General features: G+C 46.0%; 1 protein-coding gene across 2 annotated transcripts in view; it reads left to right on the top strand.

Annotated features, from left to right (window-relative positions):
• The window catches only part of TTC7B (tetratricopeptide repeat domain 7B), a 121,018-nt gene that overhangs the window by 59,442 nt on the left and 40,956 nt on the right, over positions 1–20,620 (top strand). For both annotated transcript variants that reach the window (XM_073638241.1, XM_073638242.1), the window contains exons 6-12: positions 15,730–15,808; positions 15,919–16,091; positions 16,176–16,239; positions 18,249–18,386; positions 18,772–18,855; positions 19,763–19,867; positions 19,938–20,055. In XM_073638241.1, the coding sequence (XP_073494342.1) occupies positions 15,730–15,808; positions 15,919–16,091; positions 16,176–16,239; positions 18,249–18,386; positions 18,772–18,855; positions 19,763–19,867; positions 19,938–20,055 (761 nt within the window). The remainder of the gene's footprint in view (positions 1–15,729; positions 15,809–15,918; positions 16,092–16,175; positions 16,240–18,248; positions 18,387–18,771; positions 18,856–19,762; positions 19,868–19,937; positions 20,056–20,620) is intronic.

The raw sequence follows: 20,620 nt of genomic DNA, 5'->3' as shown, positions 1-20,620 counted from the left end.
TATGTACAAGAATATAACTACTATAATACTGTCCCTATGTACAAGAATATAACTGCTATAATACTGCCCCTATGTACAAGAATATAACTACTATAATGCTGCCCCTATGTACAAGAATATAACTACTATAATACTGCCCCCTATGTACAAGAATATAACTACTATAATGCTGCCCCTATGTACAAGAATATAACTACTATAATACTGCCCCTATGTGCAAGAATGTAACTACTATAATACTGCTCCTATGTACAAGAATATAACTACTATAATACTGCCCCTATGTGCAAGAATGTAACTACTATAATACTGCCCCTATGTACAAGAATATAACTACTATAATGCTGCCCCTATGTACAAGAATATAACTACTATAATACTGCCCCTATGTGCAAGAATGTAACTACTATAATACTGCTCCTATGTACAAGAATATAACTACTATAATGCTGCCCCTATGTACAAGAATATAACTACTATAATACTGCTCCTATGTACAAGAATATAATTACTATAATACTGCCCCCTATGTACAAGAATATAACTACTATAATACTGCTCCCTATGTACAAGAATATAACTACTATAATACTGTCCCTATGTACAAGAATATAACTACTATAATACTGCCCCTATGTACAAGAATATAACTACTATAATACTGCCCCTATGTACAAGAATATAACTACTATAATACTGCCCCCTATGTACAAGAACATAACTACTATAATACTGCCCCTATGTACAAGAATATAACTACTATAATACTGCCCACTATATACAAGAATATAACTACTATAATACTGCCCCTATGTACAAGAATATAACTACTATAATACTGCCCCTATGTACAAGAATATAACTACTATAATACTGCCCCCTATGTACAAGAATATAACTACTATAATACTGCCCCTATGTACAAGAATATAACTACTATAATACTGCTCCCTATGTACAAGAATATAACTACTATAATACTGCTCCCTATGTACAAGAATATAACTACTATAATACTGTCCCTATGTACAAGAATATAACTACTATAATACTGCCCACTATATACAAGAATATAATTACTATAATACTGCCCCCTATGTACAAGAATATAACTACTTTAATACTGCTCCCTATGTACAAGAATATAACTACTATAATACTGCCCCCTATGTACAAGAATATAACTACTATAATACTGCCCCTGTGTACAAGAATATAACTACTATAATACTGTCCCTATGTACAAGAATATAACTACTATAATACTGCCCCTATGTACAAGAATATAACTACTATAATACTGCCCCTATGTACAAGAATATAACTACTATAATACTGCCCCTATGTACAAGAATATAACTACTATAATACTGCCCCTATGTACAAGAATATAACTACTATAATACTGCCCACTATATACAAGAATATAACTACTATAATACTGCCCCTATGTACAAGAATATAACTACTATAATACTGCCCCCTATGTACAAGAATATAACTACTATAATACTGCCCCTATGTACAAGAATATAACTACTATAATACTGCTCCCTATGTACAAGAATATAACTACTATAATAATGTCCCTATGTACAAGAATATAACTACTATAATACTGTCCCTATGTACAAGAATATAACTACTATAATACTGCTGCCCCCTATGTTCAAGAATATAACTACTATAATACTGCCCCTATGTACAAGAATATAACTACTATAATACTGCCCCCTATGTACAAGAATATAACTACTATAATACTGCCTGCTATGTACAAGAATATAACTACTATAATACTGCCCCTATGTACAAGAATATAACTACTATAATACTGCTCCCTATGTACAAGAATATAACTACTATAATACTGTCCCTATGTACAAGAATATAACTACTATAATACTGCCCCTATGTACAAGAATATAACTACTATAATACTGCCCCATATGTACAAGAATATAACTACTATAATACTGCCCGTATGTACAAGAATATAACTACTATAATACTGCTCCCTATGTACAAGAATATAACTACTATAATACTGTCCCTATGTACAAGAATATAACTACTATAATACTGCCCCTATGTACAAGAATATAACTACTATAATACTGCCCCTATGTACAAGAATATAACTACTATAATACTGCTCCTATGTACAAGAATATAACTACTATAATACTGTCCCTATGTACAAGAATATAACTACTATAATACTGCCCCTATGTACAAGAATATAACTACTATAATACTGCCCCTATGTACAAGAATATAACTACTATAATACTGCCCCCTATGTACAAGAATATAACTACTATAATACTGCCTCCTATGTACAAGAATATAACTACTATAATACTGCCTCCTATGTACAAGAATATAACTACTATAATACTGCCTCCTATGTACAAGAACATAACTACTATAATACTGCCCCCTATATACAAGAATATAACTACTATAATACTGCCCCCTATGTACAAGAATATAACTGCTATAATACTGCTGCTACAGTGGTGGCCAAAAGTATTGGCACCCCTGCAATTCTGTCAGATAATACTCAGTTTCTTCCTGGAAATGATTGCAATCACAAATTCTTTGGTATTATTATCTTCATTTAATTTGTCTTCAATGAAAAAACACAAAAAGAATTGTCCTAAAGACAAATTGGATACAATTCCACACCAAACCTAAAAAAGGGGGTGGACAAAAGTATTGGCACTGTTTGAAAAATCATGTGATGCTTCTCTAATTCGTGTAATTAACAGCACCTGTAACTTACCTGTGGCACCTAACAGGTGTTGGCAATAACTAAATCACACTTGCAGCCAGTTGACATGGATTAAAGTTGACTCAACCTCTGTCCTGTGTCCTTGTGCGTTCCACATTGAGCATGGAGAAAAGAAAGAAGACCAAAGAACTGTCTGAGGACTTGAGAAACCAAATTGTGAGGAAGCATGAGCAATCTCAAGGCTACAAGTCCATCTCCAAAGACCTGAATGTTCCTGTGTCTTCCGTGCGCAGTGTCATCTAGAAGTGTAAAGCCCATGGCACTGTGGCTAACCTCCCTAGATGTGGACGGAAAAGAAAAATTGACGAGAGATTTCAACGCAAGATTGTGCGGATGGTGGATAAAGAACCTCGACTAACATCCAAACAAGTTCAAGCTGCCCTGCAGTCCGAGGGTACAACAGTGTCAACCCGTACCATCCATCGACGTCTGAATGAAAAGGGACTGTATGGTAGGATACCCTGGAAGACCCCACTTCTTACCCTGAGACATAAAAAAGCCAGGCTGGAGTTTGCCAAAACTTACCTGAGAAAGCCTAAAACGTTTTGGAAGAATGTTCTCTGGTCAGATGAGACAAAAGTAGATGGGAAAAAGCATCAACATAGAGTGTACAGGAAAAAAAAAGAGGCATTCAAAGAAAAGAACACGGTCCCTACAGTCAAACATGGCGGAGGTTCCCTGATGTTTTGGGGTTGCTTTGCTGCCTCTGGCACTGGACTGCTTGACCGTGTGCATGGCATTATGAAGTCTGAAGACTACCAACAAATTTTGCAGCATAATGTAGGGCCCAGTGTGAGACAGCTGGGTCTCCCTCAGAGGTCATGGGTCTTCCAGCAGGAGAATGACCCAAAACACACTTCCAAAAGCACTATAAAATGGTTTGAGAGAAAGCACTGGAAACTTCAAAGGTGGCCAGCAATTAGTCCAGACCTGAATCCCATAGAACACCTGTGGAGAGATCTCAAAATGGCAGTTTGGAGAAGGCACCCTTCAAATATCAGGGACCTGGAGCAGTTTGCCAAAGAAGAATGGTCTATAATTCCAGCAGAGCATTGTAAGAAACTCATTGATGGTTACCGGAAGCGGTTGTTCGCAGTTATTTTGGCTAAAGGTTGTGCAACCAAGTATTAGGCTGAGGGTGCCAATACTTTTGTCTGGCCCATTTTTGGAGTTTTGTGTGAAATGATCAATGATTTGATTTTTGCTTCATTCTCTTTTGTGTTTTTTCCTTGCAAGCAAATTAAATGAAGATAATAATACCAAAGAATTTGTGATTGCAATCATTTTCAGGAAGAAACTGAGTATTATCTGACAGAATTGCAGGGGTGCCAATACTTTTGGCCACCACTGTATGTACATGAATATAACTACTATAATACTGCCCCCTATGTACAAGAATATAACTACTATAATACTGCCCCCTATGTACAAGAATATAACTACTATAATACTGCCCCCTATGTACAAGAATATAACTACTATAATACTGCCCCCTATGTACAAGAATATAACTACTATAATACTGCCCCTATGTACAAGAATATAACTACTATAATACTGCCCCCTATGTACAAGAATATAACTACTATAATACTGCTCCCTATGTACAAGAATATAACTACTATAATACTGCTCCTATGTACAAGAATATAACTACTATAATACTGCTCCTATGTACAAGAATATAACTACTATAATGTTGCCCCTATGTACAAGAATATAACTACTATAATACTGCTCCTATGTACAAGAATATAATTACTATAATACTGCCCCCTATGTACAAGAATATAACTACTATAATACTGCTCCCTATGTACAAGAATATAACTACTATAATACTGTCCCTATGTACAAGAATATAACTACTATAATACTGCCCCCATGTACAAGAATATAACTACTATAATACTGCCCCTATGTACAAGAATATAACTACTATAATACTGCTCCCTATGTACAAGAATATAACTACTATAATACTGCCCCTATGTACAAGAATATAACTACTATAATACTGCCCCCTATGTACATGAATATAACTACTATAATACTGCCCCTCTGTACAAGAATATAACTACTATAATACTGCCCCTATGTACAAGAATATAGCCGCTATAATACTGCCCCTCTGTACAAGAATATAACGACTATAATACTGCTCCCTATGTACAAGAATATAACTACTATAATACTGCCCCCTATGTACAAGAATACAACTACTATAATACTGCCCCCTATGTACAAGAATATAACTACTATAATACTGCCCCCTATGTACAAGAATATAACTACTATAATACTGCCCCTATGTACAAGAATATAACTACTATAATACTGCTCCCTATGTACAAGAATATAACTACTATAATACTGCTCCTATGTACTAGAATATAACTACTATAATACTGCTCCTATATACAAGAATATAACTACTATAATACTGTCCCTATGTACAAGAATATAACTACTATAATACTGCTCCTATGTACAAGAATATAACTACTATAATACTGTCCCTATGTACAAGAATATAGCTACTATAATACTGCTCCTATGTACAAGAATATAACTACTATAATACTGCCCCCTATGTACAAGAATATAACTACTATAATACTGCCCCTATGTACAAGAATATAACTACTATAATACTGCTGCCCCCTATGTTCAAGAATATCACTACTATAATACTGCCCCTATGTACAAGAATATAACTACTATAATACTGCCCCCTATGTACAAGAATATAACTACTATAATACTGCCCCCTATGTACAAGAATATAACTACTATAATACTGCCCCTATGTACAAGAATATAACTACTATAATACTGCTCCCTATGTACAAGAATATAACTACTATAATACTGTCCCTATGTACAAGAATATAACTACTATAATACTGCCCCTATGTACAAGAATATAACTACTATAATACTGCTCCCTATGTACAAGAATATAACTACTATAATACTGCTCCTATGTACAAGAATATAACTACTATAATACTGCTCCCTATGTACAAGAATATAACTACTATAATACTGCCCCCTATGTACAAGAATATAACTACTATAATACTGCTCCCTATGTACAAGAATATAACTACTATAATACTGCTCCCTATGTACAAGAATATAACTACTATAATACTGCTCCTATGTACAAGAATATAACTAATATAATACTGCCACTATGTACAAGAATATAACTACTATAATACTGCCCCTATGTACAAGAATATAACTACTATAATACTGCTTCTATGTACATGAATATAACTACTATAATACTGCTGCCCCCTATGTTCAAGAATATAACTACTATAATACTGTCCCTATGAACAAGAATATAACTACTATAATACTGTCCCTATGTACAAGAATATAACTACTATAATACTGTCCCTATGAACAAGAATATAACTACTATAATACTGTCCCTATGAACAAGAATATAACTACTATAATACTGTCCCTATGAACAAGAATATAACTACTATAATACTGTCCCTATGTACAAGAATATAACTACTATAATACTGCCCCCTATGTACAAGAATATAACTACTATCATACTGCCCCTATGTACAAGAATATAACTACTATAATACTGCTGCCCCCTATGTTCAAGAATATAACTACTATAATACTGCTCCCTATGTACAAGAATATAACTACTATAATACTGCTCCCTATGTACAAGAATGTAACTACTATAATACTGTCCCTATGTACAAGAATATAACTACTATAATACTGCTCCTATGTACAAGAATATAACTAATATAATACTGCCCCTATGTACAAGAATATAACTACTATAATACTGCTGCCCCCTATGTTCAAGAATATAACTACTATAATACTGCCCCTATGTACAAGAATATAACTACTATAATACTGCCCCTATGTACAAGAATATAACTACTATAATACTGCCCCTATGTACAAGAATATAACTACTATAATACTGTCCCTATGAACAAGAATATAACTACTATAATACTGTCCCTATGAACAAGAATATAACTACTATAATGCTGTCCCTATGTACAAGAATATAACTACTATAATACTGTCCCTATGAACAAGAATATAACTACTATAATACTGCCCCTATGTACAAGAATATAACTACTATAATACTGTCCCTATGAACAAGAATATAACTACTATAATACTGTCCCTATGAACAAGAATATAACTACTATAATACTGCCCCTATGTACAAGAATATAACTACTATAATACTGTCCCTATGTACAAGAATATAACTACTATAATACTGTCCCTATGTACAAGAATATAACTACTATAATACTGCCCCCTATGTACAAGAATATAACTACTATAATACTGCCCCTATGTACAAGAATATAACTACTATAATACTGCTCCTATGTACAAGAATATAACTACTATAATACTACCCCTATGTACCAGAATATAACTACTATAATACTGCCCCCTATGTACAAGAATATAACTACTATAATACTGTCCCTATGAACAAGAATATAACTACTATAATACTGCTCCTATGTACAAGAATATAACAACTATAATACTGCCCCCTATGTGCAAGACTATAACTACTATAATACTGTCCCTATATACAAGAATATAACTACTATAATACTGCTCTTACGTACAAGAATATAACTACTATAATACTGCCCCCTACGTACAAGAATATAACTACTATAATACTGCCCCTATATACAAGAATATAACTACTATAATACTGCTCCTATGTATAAGAATATAACTAGTATAATACTGCCCCCTATGTACAAGAATATAACTACTATAATACTGCCCCTATATACAAGAATATAACTACTATAATACTGCTCCTACGTACAAGAATATAACTACTATAATACTGCCCCCTACGTACAAGAATATAACTACTATAATACTGCCCCTATGTACAAGAATATAACTACTATAATACTGCTGCCTGGTCAGTTATGTATATACACATGTATGTGAGGAAGTGAAGATGGATCCAGCTCAACACATCGGGCAATTAATTAATATTCAACAATCTTCATTGGCAAATCCTTTTAAAAAATTGTAGAAAAGACAAAAAATGGACATCTCAGACGACAAAGCATATATTATGGGGTAGTGTGTATAAATTGCCCGGTGTGTTGAGCTGGATCCATCGTCACTTCCTCACTGACCCAGGCGCTGTGCAGCAGCGAGGACTCCGTGCTTCATGCCAGACTGGGATTACATCTCAGGGGTGAGCTGAAGTTTTCTCTTTATTCATATTAATATACACATGTATACAGATTGTGTCCTCCTTGTATACGGATGTTGGGATTTGTTGTCCTCGGGGCAGGTGTAGGTCATTTATAACACTTGGAGGGCATGTGAGGACAGGGGTTTGGAAACCTGGTTTTACTTTTTGATGTTACATAAGTCGGATTATTACTGGAACCTCTGATTAGTGGACTAGTAACGTTACATTGGGCCCGGTGTGGACTCGTGGTGACCGCCACTGCTGACCGCTTCATGAACCAGCGCCGCTGCGTGACTCCATGATCCTGTAGATTGACGGCTGGGACATTACATTTGCACTTTTCATTGTCTCCCTGTATTCCGGTGATAACAGTATGTTAGGGAGTTGCACTTCATGCATTTTTCCTATGTGTCCTTTATTCCAGCAGCTCTTCAGGTTTTATAACTGCCTGGGTCACTTTGTGCGGACGCTCCAGATTAGAAGTTCATTCCGGGTCTCAATCCTATTAAATCGACCTGTTATGTGATTATTGCGCTGAGGCTGAGCTGGAGATCAGCGTGTGCGGTGATGTGCTGGCGTCTGATGGCGGCGCTATACCCTAAGGGCACCATTGCTGCGCTATCAATGTTTGCAATTTTGTAGTTTTTAGTTTTAGATCCCCAGCAGTACAGAGTATTTCAGTAGAGAAGCGGAATGATTTTATGGAAAGTCGCAGACTAGAATTTACATAATAAAAGGAACTGGGTCCCCAGCAGCACAGAGTGTTTCAGGATAGTAGTGAACTGATGTTGTGGAACGTTACAGACTAGCATAATAACATAGTGGAAGGAGCGGAGAACCCAGCAGCACAGAGTATTTCAGGAGGAGTGTGCCGGTCTTATGGGAGACTGAGTGTTTCATAGCAAATGATGTATGCACCTACTCCCAGCAGCACAGAGTATTTCTGGAAAGACGTGTGTTGTTCTGGTTGAAGGCTGCTGACTTTGTGTTGCGTTGTAGAAGGAGCCGGGTCCTCCAGCAGCACAGAGTATTTCAGGAATGGTTCCCAGTTGCTTACTTTGCCCAGTCCACTTCTCTCGGCGTTGAACTTGCGCTGGAGGCTTAATGCCGCCATCCTGGGGATGTTATGTCGGATTATCCTATAATTGCCCTGTAGGGGGTATTTAAAGGATAAAATAAAGTCAATTTCCTTTTGATCCCTGGAGTCCTTTGTAAAACCCTGGGAGGCTCTAAGTACTGCGCAAATAACCTTGATCAGCGGCCAAGTTGTAGTGGGCCGCTTCTCAGGTGACATCTCCTTGAGTTCAGCATCAGACGTCTTTATAAAGCCTCCGGTGAAAGCGCTGACAGATCTGCGGCGGCCGGACATGTCCCGCTGCCAGTTCACTATGCAGAATTAATTAGAAGGATTATCGAGTCGCTGCGCCCGACGGAGACCGTTCCAGCGCCACGTTCTGGCTGCACGGGGTCAATGTCAAGCGCCAGACCTGAGAGTCCTGCCCTGCACCCGCGTGCCTGTCACTGACATATTAATGCAACACACCATAGTTATGGCGTTCGGCTGCTCGAGGCTTCTATCCTTCTCAATACTCGGCACAAATTCTTGTGTTGTTACATTGTGTCAGCGCAGGAATTAGCAGTTACTCTGGTGAGATTTGTTTACTGTCATCAGTTACTAGAGCATTGCCTCCATTGTTACGCTTCTCAGCTGTGTGAACAGGGCTGTGCCCGGACTGGTGACTGTGATCGAGCATGGCCTCCATTGTTGTGCTTCTCAGCTGTGTGAACAGGGCTGTGCCCGGACTGGTGACTGTGATTGAGCGTGGCCTCCATTGTTGCGCTTCTCAGCTGTGTGAACAGGGCTGTGCCCGGACTGGTGACTGTGATCGAGCATGGCCTCCATTGTTACGCTTCTCAGCTGTGTGAACAGGGCTGTGCCCGGACTGGTGACTGTGATCGAGCGTGGCCTCCATTGTTGCGCTTCTCAGCTGTGTGAACAGGGCTGTGCCCGGACTGGTGACTGTGATCGAGCATGGCCTCCATTGTTGTGCTTCTCAGCTGTGTGAACAGGGCTGTGCCCGGACTGGTGACTGTGATCGAGCATGGCCTCCATTGTTACGCTTCTCAGCTGTGTGAACAGGGCTGTGCCCGGACTGGTGACTGTGATCGAGCATGGCCTCCATTGTTACGCTTCTCAGCTGTGTGAACAGGGCTGTGCCTGGACTGGTGACTGTGATCGAGCATGGCCTCCATTGTTACGCTTCTCAGCAGTGTGAACAGGGCTGTGCCCGGACTGGTGACTGTGATCGAGCGTGGCCTCCATTGTTGTGCTTCTCAGCTGTGTGAACAGGGCTGTGCCCGGACTGGTGACTGTGATCGAGCATGGCCTCCATTGTTACTCTTCTCAGCTGTGTGAACAGGGCTGTGCCCGGACTGGTGACTGTGATCGAGCATGGCCTCCATTGTTACGTTTCTCAGCTGTGTGAACAGGGCTGTGCCCGGACTGGTGACTGTGATCGAGCATGGCCTCCATTGTTACGCTTCTCAGCTGTGTGAACAGGGCTGTGCCCGGACTGGTGACTGTGATCGAGCATGGCCTCCATTGTTACGCTTCTCAGCTGTGTGGACAGGGCTGTGCCCGGACTGGTGACTGTGATCGAGCATGGCCTCCATTGCTGCGCTTCTCAGCTGTGTGAACAGGGCTGTGCCCGGACTGGTGACTGCGATCGAGCATGGCCTCCATTGTTGCGCTTCTCAGCTGTGTGAACAGGGCTGTGCCTGGACTGGTGACTGTGATCGAGCATGGCCTCCATTGTTACGCTTCTCAGCTGTGTGAACAGGGCTGTGCCCGGACTGGTGACTGTGATCGAGCGTGGCCTCCATTGTTGTGCTTCTCAGCTGTGTGAACAGGGCTGTGCCCGGACTGGTGACTGTGATCGAGCGTGGCCTCCATTGTTGTGCTTCTCAGCTGTGTGAACAGGGCTGTGCCCGGACTGGTGGCTGTGATCGAGCATGGCCTCCATTGTTACTCTTCTCAGCTGTGTGAACAGGGCTGTGCCCGGACTGGTGGCTGTGATCGAGCATGGCCTCCATTGTTACGCTTCTCAGCTGTGTGAACAGGGCTGTGCCCGGACTGGTGACTGTGATCGAGCATGGCCTCCATTGATACGCTTCTCAGCTGTGTGAACAGGGCTGTGCCCGGACTGGTGACTGTGATCGAGCATGGCCTCCATTGTTACGATTCTCAGCTGTGTGAACAGGGCTGTGCCCGGACTGGTGACTGTGATTGAGCATGGCCTCCATTGTTGCGCTTCTCAGCTGTGTGAACAGGGCTGTGCCCGACTGGTGACTGTGATCGAGCATGGCCTCCATCGTTACGCTTCTCAGCTGTGTGAACAGGGCTGTGCCCGGACTGGTGACTGTGATCGAGCGTGGCCTCCATTGTTACGCTTCTCAGCTGTGTGAACAGGGCTGTGCCCGGACTGGTGACTGTGATCGAGCGTGGCCTCCATTGTTGCGCTTCTCAGCTGTGTGAACAGGGCTGTGCCCGGACTGGTGACTGTGATCGAGCATGGCCTCCATTGTTGTGCTTCTCAGCTGTGTGAACAGGGCTGTGCCCGGACTGGTGACTGTGATCGAGCATGGCCTCCATTGTTACGCTTCTCAGCTGTGTGAACAGGGCTGTGCCCGGACTGGTGACTGTGATCGAGCATGGCCTCCATTGTTGTGCTTCTCAGCTGTGTGAACAGGGCTGTGCCTGGACTGGTGACTGTGATTGAGCATGGCCTCCATTGTTACGCTTCTCAGCAGTGTGAACAGGGCTGTGCCCGGACTGGTGACTGTGATCGAGCGTGGCCTCCATTGTTGTGCTTCTCAGCTGTGTGAACAGGGCTGTGCCCGGACTGGTGACTGTGATCGAGCATGGCCTCCATTGTTACGCTTCTCAGCTGTGTGAACAGGGCTGTGCCCGGACTGGTGACTGTGATCGAGCGTGGCCTCTATTGTTACGCTTCTCAGCTGTGTAAACAGGGCTGTGCCCGGACTGGTGAATGTGATCGAGCATGGCCTCCATCGTTACGCTTCTCAGCTGTGTGAACAGGGCTGTGCCCGGACTGGTGACTGTGATCGAGCGTGGCCTCCATTGTTACGCTTCTCAGCTGTGTGAACAGGGCTGTGCCCGGACTGGTGACTGTGATCGAGCATGGCCTCCATCGTTGCGCTTCTCAGCTGTGTGAACAGGGCTGTGCCCGAACTGGTGACTGCGATCGAGCATGGCCTCCATTGTTGCGCTTCTCAGCTGTGTGAACAGGGCTGTGCCCGGACTGGTGACTGTGATCGAGCATGGCCTCCATTGTTACGCTTCTCAGCTGTGTGTACAGGGCTGTTCCCAGACTGGTGACTGTGATCGAGCATGGCCTCCATTGTTACACTTCTCAGCTGTGTGAACAGGGCTGTGCCCAGACTGGTGACTATGATTGAGCATGGCCTCCATTGTTACACTTCTCAGCTGTGTGAACAGGGCTGTGCCTGGACTGGTGACTGTGATCGAGCATGGCCTCCATTGTTACGCTTCTCAGCTGTGTGAACAGGGCTGTGCCCGGACTGGTGACTGCGATCGAGCATGGCCTCCATTGTTACGCTTCTCAGCTGTGTGAACAGGACTGTGCCTGGACTGGTGACTGCGATCGAGCATGGCCTCCATTGTTACGCTTCTCAGCTGTGTGAGCAGGGCTGTGCCCGGACTGGTGACTGTGATCGAGCGTGGCCTCCATTGTTACGCTTCTCAGCTGTGTGAACAGGGCTGTGCCCGGACTGGTGACTGCGATCGAGCATGGCCTCCATTGTTACGCTTCTCAGCTGTGTGAGCAGGGCTGTGCCCGGACTGGTGACTGTGATCGAGCTTGGCCTCCATTGTTGCGCTTCTCAGCTGTGTGAACAGGGCTGTGCCCGGACTGGTGACTGTGATCGAGCATGGCCTCCATTGTTGTGCTTCTCAGCTGTGTGAACAGGGCTGTGCCCGGACTGGTGACTGTGATCGAGCATGGCCTCCATTGTTGTGCTTCTCAGCTGTGTGAACAGGGCTGTGCCCGAACTGGTGACTGTGATCGAGCGTGGCCTCCATTGTTACACTTCTCAGCTGTGTGAACAGGGCTGTGCCCGGACTGGTGACTGTGATCGAGCATGGCCTCCATTGTTGCTCTTCTCAGCTGTGTGAACAGGGCTGTGCCCGGACTGGTGACTGTTAACGAGCATGGCCTCCATTGTTGCGCTTCTTAGCTGTGTGAACAGGGCTGTGCCCGGACTGATGACTGCGATCGAGCATGGCCTCCATTGTTGCGCTTCTCAGCTGTGTGAACAGGGCTGTGCCCGGACTGGTGACTGCGATCGAGCATGGCCTCCATTGTTGCGTTTCTCAGCTGTGTGAACAGGGCTGTGCCCGGACTGGTGAATGTGATCGAGCATGGCCTCCATTGTTACGCTTCTCAGCTGTGTGAACAGGGCTGTGCCCGGACTGGTGACTGCGATCGAGCATGGCCTCCATTGTTACACTTCTCAGCTGTGTGAACAGGGCTGTGCCCGGACTGGTGACTGTGATCGAGCATGGCCTCCATTGTTGTGCTTCTCAGCTGTGTGAACAGGGCTGTGCCCGGACTGGTGACTGCGATCGAGCATGGCCTCCATTGTTACGCTTCTCAGCTGTGTGAGCAGGGCTGTGCCCGGACTGGTGACTGTGATCGAGCGTGGCCTCCATTGTTGCGCTTCTCAGCTGTGTGAACAGGGCTGTGCCCGGACTGGTGACTGTGATCGAGCATGGCCTCCATTGTTACGCTTCTCAGCTGTGTGAACAGGGCTGTGCCCGTACTGGTGACTGTGATCGAGCATGGCCTCCATTGTTACACTTCTCAGCTGTGTGAACAGGGCTGTGCCCGTACTGGTCACTGTGATCGAGCGTGGCCTCCATTGTTACGCTTCTCAGCTGTGTGAACAGGGCTGTGCCCGGACTGGTGACTGCGATCGAGCATGGCCTCCATTGTTACGCTTCTCAGCTGTGTGAACAGGGCTGTGCCCGGACTGGTGACTGTTAACGAGCATGGCCTCCATTGTTGCGCTTCTCAGCTGTGTGAACAGGGCTGTGCCCGGACTGATGACTGCGATCGAGCATGGCCTCCATTGTTGCGCTTCTCAGCTGTGTGAACAGGGCTGTGCCCGGACTGGTGAATGTGATCGAGCATGGCCTCCATTGTTACGCTTCTCAGCTGTGTGAACAGGGCTGTGCCCGGACTGGTGACTGCGATCGAGCATGGCCTCCATTGTTACACTTCTCAGCTGTGTGAACAGGGCTGTGCCCGGACTGGTGACTGTGATCGAGCATGGCCTCCATTGTTACGCTTCTCAGCTGTGTGAGCAGGGCTGTGCCCGGACTGGTGACTGTGATCGAGCGTGGCCTCCATTGTTACGCTTCTCAGCTGTGTGAACAGGGCTGTGCCCGTACTGGTGACTGTGATCGAGCATGGCCTCCATTGTTACACTTCTCAGCTGTGTGAACAGGGCTGTGCCCGGACTGGTGACTGTGATCGAGCATGGCCTCCATTGTTACGCTTCTCAGCTGTGTGAACAGTGCTGTGCCCGTACTGGTCACTGTGATCGAGCGTGGCCTCCATTGTTGTGCTTCTCAGCTGTGTGAACAGGGCTGTGCCCGGACTGGTGACTGTGATCGAGCATGGCCTCCATTGTTACGCTTCTCAGCTGTGTGAACAGGGCTGTGCCCGGACTGGTGACTGCGATCGAGCATGGCCTCCATTGTTGCGCTTCTCAGCTGTGTGAACAGGGCTGTGCCCGGACTGGTGACTGCGATCGAGCATGGCCTCCATTGTTGCGCTTCTCAGCTGTGTGAACAGGGCTGTGCCCGGACTGGTGACTGTGATCGAGCATGGCCTCCATTGTTACACTTCTCAGCTGTGTGAACAGGACTGTGTTCAGACTGGTGAATGTGACTGTAACAGCAAGCAGAAAACGTAAAAATGCTCCATTGAGATACAGTGTTTATGCGAAAGTTGCAGAAAGTTTCATTCTCCCAGGAGAACTCGCACGTCTATAAATCACCGCGCTGCCGATTTTCTACCTTCGCAGATCTGATCCATAGAAAGTGACTACAATTGTTGAGATGGGGTTACCGCTACATTGCCATTTCCTGCGCATAATAAGCGGACGGCTCGTTAGGCTGCGGATCTGCCCAGGGGACTCGGCGCAGAACTTGTCCTGCCCTTGATGGATTACACTTTACTACTTCATTAGCGTCGCCCCCAGGAGCGCAGCTCTGCGATCTCCGCGAGCGCCATGTAAATCCGCCATCTCTCGCCGCTCAGACTCGTCACAGGTGTACAGAAGTTAATGTGCTGCCAAGTGAACGCCAGAAACCATGAAATAGCTGTAAATGGACGCGGCGGTTTATATTAGATGCAGGCGATCTCATGGGACATGGCGGAGAATTAAAATCTATTGCGAATGTAGGGGCTCCCTCCAGGTCACAGGCACGCAGCAATAATGTGCCAGGAAAAGTATTCACCCCCTCCTGGGGCATCAGAATAGATTTATGGCTGATGCCTGTCCTGCAGAGCTGACAGTCGCATCCGCAGGTTTAGGGCTGAGATGATGGTGTCTGTTCTTCATCCAGGAACCTGACCCGAGGAGTGGGCCGATTCCGGGAGATCCTGAGAGCTGTAGAGACCCGGACCACACAGAACCTGCGGATGGTGAGTGCTGGGGAGGTCATTGCTCAGCACGGGTCCTGTATACAAGTGACGACTAGGTACATGGAGGTCATCTTAGTGACTCTCTCCTCTCGTTACTTTCTGCTTATCAGACGATCGCCCGGCAGCTGGCTGAGATTCTGCTCCGGGGGATGTGCGAGCAAAGTTACTGGAACCCACTGGAAGATCCCCCCAACCAGTCTCCCCTGGACGACCCCCTCCGACAGGGGCTGAACACAAAAAGCTATGCGTTAAGCCGGAGGCCGCGGGTCTATTCGGGGGAGCAGTGAGTATTCTCCTTCGGTTCTGTGCAGAAATCTTGCATTTTGGTGTTTTTGCTTTGATTTAAGTTTTCACTTTATTTTTTTAGCATTTTCTGTCCTCAAGAAAACACAGAAGAGGCGCTGCTCCTGCTGCTGATCAGCGAGTCCATGGTGAGAGCCCCCGTTGGGGGGCTGGTATATGAAGTGCGTCCCCCTATCCCGCAGCTCTCGGCTACTTTCAGTGTCGCTGACTCAGATTGGCGTAGTTGGGCACATGCCTGACTGCTGCCCCAATCAGATGACCCCCCCCCCAAATTGCTGTGATTGACCGGACCCCCAGCGTCTTGATTCTATGGACAGATGATAACTTTCGATTGCAGAACAGCCATTTTAATCAATGTGTAATGAAAAGCTTATCAGCTTTCTGATGTAAAGGGGTGTTCCCATCTTAGTTATTGATGGCGTATTTCTAGGATATGCCATCATTTGATGATTGCTGGTGGTCCGACCTGTGGGCCCCTCAGCGATCCTGATAATGAAGTGGCCGCAGTGCTGTAGCAGCGCTCATCAGGTTTTCTTCCTTGGAGGGGCTTTCTGGGCCCCCGCTGCAGCTCGTCTCCATTCCAGAGCTGGATGTTGTTCCCTGCACGGCCGGGAGCGCTGCTGTGTATGACACTACTATGTCCTCTTCATTTTCAGGATCAGTGGGGGTCCCAGAAGTCAGACCCCGTTGATCATTAAGTGATAGCATATCCTAGCAATATTCCATTCCGGCTACAATCTATGTCCGGCTGAACTTTCTCATACAGCTGAAGATTTGTTGCACTGTGTCAGCAAAGACAATTTTTTGAGTCTTGGAGGATGGTGCAAATCTCTCATCTTATGTGAAAGTTCTTAATATCCGGATTAATTGCAACAAACCCACAGCTGTGAAAAGAATTAGATTGGGGGAGTTTTAGCCTTTTAGCTTCGTTCACTGCGAGTAAGACGAGATATTGAAAATGGTGAAGAACTGAAACCTTAGAAAGTCACAGAAGTTTTAATTAGAGGGGAAGTCTTATAAAGAGAATCCTTTTATTCTGACATCCCTGATGATCAGATCTGATCACGAGGGGGGAAGATGCGGCCATCGCAGGAATGTGCATTGTATGCCGACCGTTCCCGTGTGCTACTTGGATGGGGGGCTGCCTACCGTTCCCGTGTGCTACATGGATGGGGGGCTGCCTACCGTTCCCATGTGCTACATGGATGGGGGGCTGCCTACCGTTCCCCTGTGCTACACGGATGGGGGGCTGCCGACCGTTCCCGTGTGCTACACGGATGGGGGGCTGCCTACCGTTCCCGTGTGCTACACGGATGGGGGGCTGCCGACCGTTCCCGTGTGCTACACGGATGGGGGGCTGCCGACCGTTCCCGTGTGCTACACGGATGGGGGGCTGCCGACCGTTCCCGTGTGCTACACGGATGGGGGGCTGCCGACCGTTCCCGTGTGCTACACGGATGGGGGGCTGCCGACCGTTCCCGTGTGCTACACGGATGGGGGGCTGCCGACCGTTCCCGTGTGCTACACGGATGGGGGGCTGCCGACCGTTCCCGTGTGCTACACGGATGGGGGGCTGCCGACCGTTCCCGTGTGCTACACGGATGGGGGGCTGCCGACCGTTCCCGTGTGCTACGTGGATGGGGGCTTTCGGTCCTGGTGACCCCTCTATGCCCTAATATGACATTCACAAGTGGTTGTGTAAGGACGCTGCCCAGGACTGGAGGAATTCGGGGTTTTTTTTAGACTTGCTTTTTAATCGCCTCCTAAATTTAGAAGTTTCCATGACAACTGTGGCTTTTCCCAGATTGTTCGGATTGGCTTTGGGTGGGGGTGGGAGGCAGATTGTAACCAGACGCGGCCGCGCCCAGATTCACTTCTCTTATATGGCCGCTGTGGATACTCGGCGTTCATTACTGGGCTGCAGATCTGAGCCTGGCACCAACTCCGGAGAGCGGCCGCGGCCCCATATGTGACCCAATAAAAGAGAACCATACAATGTCACCTTGTCAGAAGTTCTGTCCAGTCGTCGCCTCTGGGAAAGCTGGGTGACCTAGACATGGCCCCCATTACTCTACCATTTAATGTGTCTGTTCATGTACTGACGTGACTTATTGATCGCTGTTTCATCTGGTCTTAGGCCAACAGAGACGCGGTGCTCAGCCGGATCCCAGAACATAAGAACGACCGGATCATCAGCCTGCAGAGCGCCTCCGTGGTGTACGACCTGCTGACCATCGCGCTGGGGCGCAGGGGGCAGTATGAAATGCTCTCGGAGGTATAGAACATCGCCCCTGAGGGGCCCCGCAGTGGCCAGGACATGTTGGGGGATGTAGTTACATATTGATGAACCCTCTGATATCAGACACAGATCCGTTGGTCCAGACAAATAGCTGATTTTGGACCCCTCATTAAAATAAATAAAATACCCCCATAGTATAGTGTAAGCCTAGAGAGCGCAGTCATCTGTGGATTCGGGGTTATCTGCATCGTGGCTTATGCAGGGTCCCAACCGTTATCTGCAAATGGTGGAATATGTCTGATCCAGGGACCCCTTTAACCCCCTCATTGTGCTGCTGTTCCCTTATAACCTCGTCTGTCTGGACCGTAATGGCGCGTTGCGTAGCGGCTGTGTCTGACCTCTCTTGCTTTCCTTCCATCAGTGCTTGGAGAGAGCCATGAAGTTTGCCTTTGAGGAGTTCCACCTCTGGTACCAGTTTGCCCTGTCTCTTATGGCTGCAGGAAAGGTGATGTCCTCTGCTGCGCCCGGGTCGTACATCTTGTTATATGCCATCTGGCCTTATAATGTTCCTGTAAGGAGGCCCATAATGGTATGATGGACAGCGCTCTCGCCTCCATGGTCGGCAGGAGGAAAGGCTGCAATATTCGCTGGAGTAACGTTGAGCCTTTTATAGTTTTATGTTTCCACCATGCGATGGGCTGAGCTGCAGTACCAGCCACAGCCAGCCTCGTAAGTGTGGCGCTGTCTGGATAATCAATGGACCATTGTCCTCCCAGCAAACACTGTAACCCTTCATGTTGCTAATCGTTGGGGCCCTAAGTCCCGTTTTTATCTCACTGGGATTCTGTGTCTTCTCAACCATTGTAAAACTACAAGTGCCAGCAAGTCCTTAAAGCTGTATGTGCAGCTGCTGGAGACGTGTGGTTTGCAGACCACTGATGAATGCTTATAGGGTCTCCCGGCCTCTCGTCCCTTCAGTTTCCTTATGGACCAGGTACTGATGTGATGCCAGACCAGCAGGATATGGCCATTATTTTCGGCATTATTGGAATTGATTATGAGATCTGACCCTGTTACCCTGGGCGGTATTTAGGTGTCGCCATAGGTGCCGTATATACATGCCGCTGATCAGCCCACGAACAAGCAGAACGCTGGACCCTCTTATGTGGGTCCTAAACTGGTCCATGTCGGCAGCACATCGGCCGTGTAAACAGGGAACGTGCTGTCCATAATATGTACATCTTATTAACCATACAGCTCACACAGAAAGGTCTCGAGCCAGCGCCAATCGACACGGGACATCATCCACGTGCAAACCGCGAGCACGTGTTCCTCTAATGCCGGACTGTTGGCACAAGGCGTCTTCCCCGATTCTCCGGCTCTCCCAGTACATTTCTCTCTCGTTCTTATAGTCGGCCAGAGCTGTGAAGGTTTTAAGAGAATGTATCCGCCTGAAGCCTGAGGACACCACCATCCCGCTCCTCGCTGCCAAGCTGTGTATGGGCTCTCTGCACTGGGTAAGGGCATCTGCCAGGAGACTTGTAAGTTTCTGTATTTCTTAGGTGACCAATATTTTCATTTTTGTAGATGGAAGAAGCTGAAAGATTCGCCAAAATGGTTGTTGAATGTGCAGAAAAAAGCTCTGAATTCAAAGCCAAAGGTTTCCTGGCACTTGGACTGGCGTATAGCTTACAAGCCTCTGATGGTAAGGGGCGCGGGCACACATACATCATACGTGTATAGCCTCTGATGGTAAGGGGCACGGGCACACATACGCCCATACGTGTATAGCCTCTGACGGTAAGGGGCGCACATACGCCCATACGTGTATAGCCTCTGATGGTAAGGGGCACGGGCACACATACGCCCATACGTGTATAGCCTCTGACGGTATGGGGCACGGGCACACATATGCCCATATGGGTATAGTCTCTGACGGTAAGGGGCACGGGCACACATACATCATACGGGTATAGCCTCTGATGGTAAGGGGCGCACATACGCCCATACGTGTATAGCCTCTGATGGTAAGGGGCACGGGCACACATACGTGTATAGCCTCTGACAGTAAGGGGCACGGGCACACACGGGTCTAGGGAATGCCTGTAACCTCTACCCCTGGTACTGGGACCAGTTTGGATACATCTACACTGGATCATTAGGTGCCTTGATCATAAAGCTGAGTTCCAGCTAAATTCAGACCAGTGCCCCTGGGTGATGGTGAACGGTTCGCTGGCATTGACGAAGTCTCATCAGAGGCTTAAATTTTG

The sequence above is a fragment of the Phyllobates terribilis genome, unplaced genomic scaffold (genome assembly GCF_046119375.1).
Source record: "Phyllobates terribilis strain yellow unplaced genomic scaffold, ASM4611937v1 Scaffold_7__3_contigs__length_470593459, whole genome shotgun sequence".
Classification (NCBI taxonomy): Eukaryota; Metazoa; Chordata; class Amphibia; order Anura; family Dendrobatidae; genus Phyllobates; species Phyllobates terribilis.
This window is presented reverse-complemented; position numbering and strand designations above follow the sequence as displayed.